We start from the raw sequence: 7,448 nt of genomic DNA on the forward strand, positions 1-7,448 counted from the left end.
CGCGAGGGCTACTCACTATAGCCTGACCTTAAACCGCTTTCTCTAACACAGCTGATCATCAGTCGGTTGGCCCAGCGGTGGAACGGCTCGACCGTGTCCCCACCGTCTCCATAACGACGATGCCCGGCTTTTCCTCCGGACGCTGGGCGCTAGCCAGGCAGGTGTCCACTAGGCTGCCGCCTCCCTGCAGGGCAAAGCGCCGTACGTGGCTGTGGAAACTTCAGATAATGGTAAGGTGACGGAATGATATTGATATCTATTTTCATTCATGGGGCGTTCATATTGCTGACTTTAATTGAACTTCAATAAGCTAGTCATATAATAATTATAATAATAAAAAATAATAGGCCAATAAAAAATGTAAAAAAATATAAATAATTATAGTAAGCAAGCCTTAATAAAACCTCAACATGAATAATAGGGCTTAAGTGTAGCTACAATCCATTGTTTATTGACAATTTAGTAGAAAAAACACAACCCTACTTTGAGAGTCAATCAGTTTAAAAATCCTTAATAAATCTTATATGAATGGCTTTATGTTGTGCTCGCGCAAACTGAAACAACGGTATAATAACAACAACAAAAAAAGGCGCTCTGGGAGGTTATGGCACGAGGCTGTAGCTGTAGCCTATACGGCCTATAAATCTCATCCAATGACAGTCGGCCAGTAAAGAGTTAAAGGGAGGAGACGGTGAGTGACACGCCTCATTGGGTAGATTATGTGCTGCAAACAAAAAGTGTGTGTGTGTGTGCCAGTCAGCCAGTGCATCGCGCCCCTTCTGCACGCATCTCTTTCTCTCTCTCTCTCTCTCTCTCTCTGCCTCTCAGCAAAGGGCGATATCAGCGGCACCACTGTCACTTTCAAACGACCACACAGGGACATGTACTGACGCGGAGGACGCATCGAAACCTGCTCTCCAAGGCGGCATATTGATTCAAGCATCACTTTGGTGGATTATTATTTATTGTCAACAAAAAAAGGTATGTAGTCAGACCCTGTGTTTGTACGCGCTTAATAGAGGGTTTGTTTTGCAGCGACAGAAAGACGGGCAGGCACCGCCACAAAGCAGTAGCCAAGTCAGCATCCCATGAATGGAGCACCGTGTAGTGTTGGAGACAGAGCTCCGCAGATGTTGGGGGCAAGCAGACAATCGGCAATTCAGCTCTTGCGTTGATTTAGGGCATTTTTTTTAGACTGACAAGGCACCCGGATATAGGAATAAAACGCTCTGAAATAGGAGGCAGAAGGTTGAATGGGTTGTGGCCTCATCCGTTTTATGGGTGCGCATCCATTCCCGGTGCTATTCTCTCTCATTTAGCTCAGATGCATATTCATTGGACCTTTTGTGTGGCTTTCCCTTGGTGAGAGAGCGACCTTTAAAGTCACAAAAGACTGGGTTATATAGGAGATGGAGCGAAAAAAATTGCTTTTTTTTCTGCAAGCGGTGGTCTTTAGTTGAAGGGTAGCATTTTGTTCAAATGTTTTTGATATAGAATCGGCTAAATAGGAGAACAGGATCGTAGGCTATAGCTCCAAAGTATTTTCTCTCAACCGACAGAGCTGAAGAGAAAAGTTACTTTGGTTCGAAGGCCGGTACGTTTCTTGAATGATAATGTTTCACTATAAAGCGGCATCTGAAAGAGGATCATTTTGTTTGATATGCATTGCAGACATCTGTTCAATTTTTTTGTTGCTTTTAGGCTCAGACACTGTGAGCAAATGAATGGAAAACTAATGATCCATCATCAAACAGCGGACAAGAAGTAGCATCTCATGATATGGGAACATTTAGGCATGTTCAACTTATCAACACGTTTCAATATTTTACAACATTTTGTCGTTATATATTTACATGACAAATTATCATTATTACATGCCAAATATTATTAAGTAGGTTTTTAGTTAATAAGCTCTTGAGATCTGGACGCATGGTTTGTGTTAAAGGCAAGGTAGCACGATTTAGAAGAAAACAATTATAAAAACATTTGCATATGTGCATAAGATTAAGATAACATGACATTAAAATTAACATGCACAAATATAATGAATTTGATAATACAAAAGTTGAATCGTTATCGTTATTATTATTTACCAGACATTCATCTTGACACACGGCTATTGTTTTGTTGTTGCCTGCATGCAAGTGTCTCCGGGATGTGTTTACACTGGTCTATACGCATAATTGAATTGAACAAGTGGCAAAGCAAAGGTAGATCACAGCTGCATAATTCAGTGAGGCCAGAGAAACTGGTCACCCGTAAATACACTCTGCGTGCTGCCTTAATTACAGTCTCGAGAGGGAACGTGGTGGATTATGGTAATGAGGGGACATACGTTGGGAGCGCGTGTAGGATAGAGTGAAAGGTTGTCTGACATGAAACCGTTGACTTTGACAGTCCACTTCCAAATCCATTCGATATTGCTCTTTCGATTTTATTACGGACCTTACCGTTTCTTATTACTATGTTTTTCTTCCTCTCCCAGAGGCTACATTTAAATCATTAGGTTACACACTTAGAAATTAGGGTTTGAGATGAATGCACAGTTCCGTTTGCACATCCAGTGTCGTAAAGCCTTTGTAATAATAGTAGTTATAATAATAATAATACGCCTAATTGAAGTGATACATCTCTACCAAATATAATTCATGTTAGGCCTATAAACAATAATAATTTAGAGACAGCGATAATATATTAGTATCAATGTCATTATTATCATTACATTGATATTGGATTATTTGTGTATTATTATCAAATCAAATCAAATGTGTATTGCTCACATATAACACGTGATTAGCAGATGTTTTTGCGGGTATAGTGAAATGCTTGTAAGAATGCATTCAATGTATTAACATTATTGTATTAATGTTCTGGTTGTATATGTTTATCATAATTATATATAAAAAAAAATATTACACCATTGTTCCTATTCCGTTTAGGACCATGCATTAATTTTCTCCTAATTAACAGCTATTTCATCAGCATCTGGGAATTTCCGCGGAAAATAGGCAACCAACCATGCTCTTTGAAATTGATAGGCCATTCTCATCCTACAATAGACTTCAATTAATTAAAACGACCGGCCCCACAAAAATTCCCTTTCCTAGTCCAGCTCGTCCTTGACAGCTGACCACATGCATTTAGCCAACCCTATCACGAAATGCCAGTTTATTTGACCTCATCATCATCTCTAGACATTAGTATATTGTATCTTAATTCATTCTTTCTCTTTGTCTGTTCTGTTCGCAACCAATAGTCAACGATGGAGGAATCCAGCTCACAGAAGTTGGTTTGGGACGGCGACGCTAAAGCCGTGCAGCAGTGTCTAACGGATATATTCACCAGTGTCTACACCACATGTGACATTCCGGAAAATGCCATTTTCGGGCCTTGTGTTTTGAGCCACACGTCGTTGTATGACAGCATAGCCTTCGTAGCGCTCAAATCAACGGACAAACGAACGGCGCCATACATATTCAGGGTAAGGAAAGACAAATATTATGATTTTTCTAGAATGATAATATTATTTATTTACGATGTTATTACAGTCTCCTTCCTCAGACTGAATTAAATTGTCTGCCGTGGTTGATTCTATCATTATTGATTCCATTTCACCGACAAGATAGCACAGTATAGTTTTACATTTCAATTTCTCATGACGTCGATGTGACACGGTATACTCTATGTATTAAAATCAAATCAAACTTTATTAGTCACATGCCCCGAATACAACAGGTGTGGTAGACCTTACAGTGAAATGCTTACTTACAAGCCCTTAACCAACAATGCAGTTTCATGAAAATACCCCCCCCCCCCCCCCCCACACACACAAAAGTAAGAGGGTAAGTATAACAAATAATTCAAGAGCATCAGTAAAATAACAATAGCGGGGCTATATACAGGGGGTACCAGTACAGAGTCAATGTGCGGGGGGCACCGATGTCGAGGTAATTGAGGTAATATGTACATGTAGGCAGAGTTATTGAAGTGACGATGCATAGATATTAACAGAGAGTAGCGCAGCGTAGAATAGGGGGGGGGGGGTCAATGCAAATAGTCTGGGTAGACATTTGATTAGAACCTATTGGAGGTCTTATCTTATAAGATCGCATGTAGCTATAATGCATATTGATAGTTGCACAGCCAAAACACATGAAAAATAGCCTATTTAAAAAATAATAATTGGACAGCCTATGCGTAACGGTTAGAATGAATACTGGCGCACGGACTTCTTGTTTCGGTCCCACTAACCGATTTGCCTCGCTCTCTGTCACCGTGTGACCGCGCAGGTGGACACGTCAGCAGCCAACAGCACGTCTGATGGCTTGATGTGGCTGAGGCTCGTGCAGTCGGCGCGGGACCGGGACGAGCAGAACCTCGAGGCCTACGTGAAGAACGGTCAGCTGTTCTACCGGTCTCTCCGGAGGATCGAGAAGGACGAGGAGCTGTTGGTCTGGTACGGGAAAGACCTGGTTGAGCTGCTGCTGCTGCTCAGCGCCGGTAAAGCGCCTGTCAAGGCCAAGGGTGAGTTGCAATTGTAGCATGACCTGGTACTCGGCTTATTATTTTATATAGGCGTTTGCGTTGCACTATTGCGGCATCATTAAACAAAACTTGAGGAATACTGTTGATTTGAAGCTCAAGTTCAAGAGCGTAATAACCCCGCTGTTATTGTTTAATTAGGTCATATTGTAACACATCCTGGCATTTACACCCACCGTATCATTTGCTTTTAGGGTAAATTAATTTGTTAAAAAAAATACACTTAATAAATGTTCTCTAGGCCTATTTATAATTTATAATTGATAATAATTAGTAGCTTATAGTCCTATAACAAAACATTACAGTGGTGTTTTTCAGGGAGATATCCTACTACAGAGCTTCTTTCTGAATGACTGACATTATTTCCCTCCGTTTTCAGGGTCGGCTCCCTATTCGTGTCCTGACTGCAACCAGCGCTTTCAATTTGAGTTCCCTTTCCTCGCCCACCTGAGGTTTCGCTGCACCAAGAGACTACAGAGCATGGCGGCGGGCGATGTGGACGAGGAGGTCCCCAGTAAGGAGCCAAGCACCGAGCGCCCTAACCCCAACCTTACAACTACCACACCCACCAGGGCAAGCCCTAAACTGGGTCGCTCGGAGGGGGACAACGCCAAACCCTCCACAGACTTCCATAACCTAGCCAGGGACCTAGAGAACAGCCGGACTAGCCCACCCAGCGACCGCGAGGCTGAGATACGCAGCGAGAGCTCTGGGAAGAGGAAGTTCTCAGAGGTAGAGGACAGGGACAGGGACAGGGATGGTAGCAGGGCCTCTCTGAGTCTGTCTCAGTCCCTCAAGTCTAAGGAGGAGCTGGCTAGCTCGGCACAGAACTACCGGGGAGCCTACGGCCTGGAGGAGAACAGACGAGGGCCGACGTTCTCCCCACCAGGGTCGGGATCCACTGAGTCAGGTGGTGAGGGTAAACGCAGCGCCTTCACCGAGGTCAAGAAGTCTCCACAGAGCCTAAAGACGCACGGTAACAGCAGCACCAAAAACCTCCAGAGCTCCAACGCCGAAAACAAGGACGGAGGTCGGCCCGGCCCCGTCAACAACCCTCCCCAGGAGAAGCATCTCAACATCAGGCAGGTTCTGTCGGAGACTCAGCCTGTCCAGCCACAGACCCGCATGGAGGCCTCTCCGCTAGGGAGCGCCTTCACCTCCGTAGCCCAGCATGGTGGGGGGAACAGCGGGGAGAGGAAGAGTGCATTCAGCCAACCCTCCCGCCACGCTACCTCCTCCTTCTCCCAGATCTCTCCTCTGGTCATGACCACGCCTAAACTGCTGGACTGCCACCCTGCGGTGGGTGACACCATCTCCTCCTCTAGACTCTACCAGGCAGACCACCTGGCCGCCAAACTCCACGGCGCCGAGCTGAGCACCAACTGCCCCGTGCCGGGCGCCATGTCCAAGCAGAGCCCGTTCCTCTACGCAGCGGCTGCTGCCACAGCCTTCTGGCCTAAGAGCCAGGGCCCCATCCAGCTGCAGATGCCCTCAGCATTAACCTTACTCCCCCCCTCCTTCACCTCTCTGTGTCTGCCCGCCCAGAACTGGTGCGCCAAGTGCAACGCCTCATTCAGGATGACCTCTGACCTGGTGTATCACATGAGGTCGCACCACAAGAAGGAGTTGGCCATGGAGCCGATGGTGAAGAGGAGGCGTGAGGAGAAACTCAAGTGTCCAATCTGTAACGAGTCGTTCAGGGAGAGGCACCACCTCTCGCGTCACATGACCTCCCACAACTGACCTTTAGATCAAGCAAACCGTTTTTACACTGCTAGGCCAAGCTGAACTGAGCCAAGCTGAACTGAGCCAAGCTGAACTGAGCCAAGCTGAGCTGAGCCAAGCTGAGCTGAGCCAAGCTGAGCTGGGTTACGGACTTGCATCAGATGAAGGAAACCTTTTCCACAAAGGACACTGTGTAAAGACAATACTGTAGCCGAGCCAGCACAGTATGGCTCGGTCATCCATGAAGTTACTGGGACAGAGCATAAAGGACAATTGGAAGATAATATACCCGAGCCAATTCAGCACAGTACGGTTTGGGTCGGCAATATAGTGGGAAAAGGTTATCACATCACTGACCATGGGGAGGAACTTTTTTACCAGCTGGTAAACAGACATGGAATTACTAACTGACTGACTGACTGACTGGCTGGCTGACTGGCTGGCTGACTGGCTGACTGACTGACTGGCTGACTGGTTGACTGGCTGACTGGCTGGCTAGCTGACTAGCTGACTGACTGACTGACTGGCTGGCTGGCAAGCTGACTGGCTGACTGACTGACTGACTGACTGGCTGGCTGGCTGACTGGCAGGCTGACTGACTGGCTGACTGGCTGGCTAGCTAAATGACTGACTGACTGACTGGCTGACTGGCTGACTGGCTAGCTTACAGGCTAGCTGACTGGCTGACTGACTGGCAGACTGACTGACTGGCTGACTGGCTAGCTGACTGGCTGACTGGCTGACTGAATGGTTGACTGGCTGACTGGCTGACTGACTGACTGGCAGACTGACTGGCTGACTGGCTGGCTAGCTGACTAGCTGACTGGCTGACTGACTGACTGACTGGCTGACTGGCTGGCTGGCTGGCTGGCTGACTGGCTGACTGGCTGGCTGACTGGCTGACTGGCTGGCTGGCTGACTGGCTGGCTGGCTGACTGGCTGACTGGCTGGCTGACTGGCTGACTGGCTGACTGGCTGGCTGACTGGCTGGCTGACTGGCTGACTGGCTGGCTGACTGGCTGGCTGACTGACTGGCTGGCTGACTGGCTGACTGGCTGGCTGGCTGGCTGACTGGCTGACTGGCTGGCTGACTGGCTGACTGGCTGACTGGCTGGCTGACTGGCTGACTGGCTGGCTGGCTGACTGGCTGACTGGCTGGCTGGCTGACTGGCTGGCTGACT

General features: G+C 46.9%; 1 protein-coding gene across 1 annotated transcript; it reads left to right on the plus strand.

Annotated features, from left to right (window-relative positions):
* The first annotated feature begins 790 nt into the window (after positions 1-790).
* Positions 791-7,108, plus strand: LOC135513478 (PR domain zinc finger protein 8-like). The gene is made up of 4 exons (XM_064936356.1): positions 791-981; positions 3,257-3,481; positions 4,290-4,524; positions 4,922-7,108. Exons 2-4 carry the CDS (start codon positions 3,263-3,265, stop codon positions 6,283-6,285), a joined length of 1,818 nt encoding a protein of 605 aa, XP_064792428.1. The 5' UTR covers positions 791-981; positions 3,257-3,262; the 3' UTR covers positions 6,286-7,108.
* Positions 7,109-7,448: the final 340 nt, after the last annotated feature.

Source organism: Oncorhynchus masou, chromosome 25 (genome assembly GCF_036934945.1).
Source record: "Oncorhynchus masou masou isolate Uvic2021 chromosome 25, UVic_Omas_1.1, whole genome shotgun sequence".
NCBI lineage: Eukaryota > Metazoa > Chordata > Actinopteri > Salmoniformes > Salmonidae > Oncorhynchus > Oncorhynchus masou.

Coding starts and splice junctions, on each gene's coding strand:
- LOC135513478 (XM_064936356.1), top strand. CDS start 3,263: ATGGAGGAATCCAGCTCACAGAAGTTGGTTTGGGACGGCGACGCTAAA. Junction 3,482..4,289: donor CGGCGCCATACATATTCAGG/GTAAGGAAAGAC, acceptor GTGACCGCGCAG/GTGGACACGTCAGCAGCCAA. Junction 4,525..4,921: donor AGCGCCTGTCAAGGCCAAGG/GTGAGTTGCAAT, acceptor CTCCGTTTTCAG/GGTCGGCTCCCTATTCGTGT.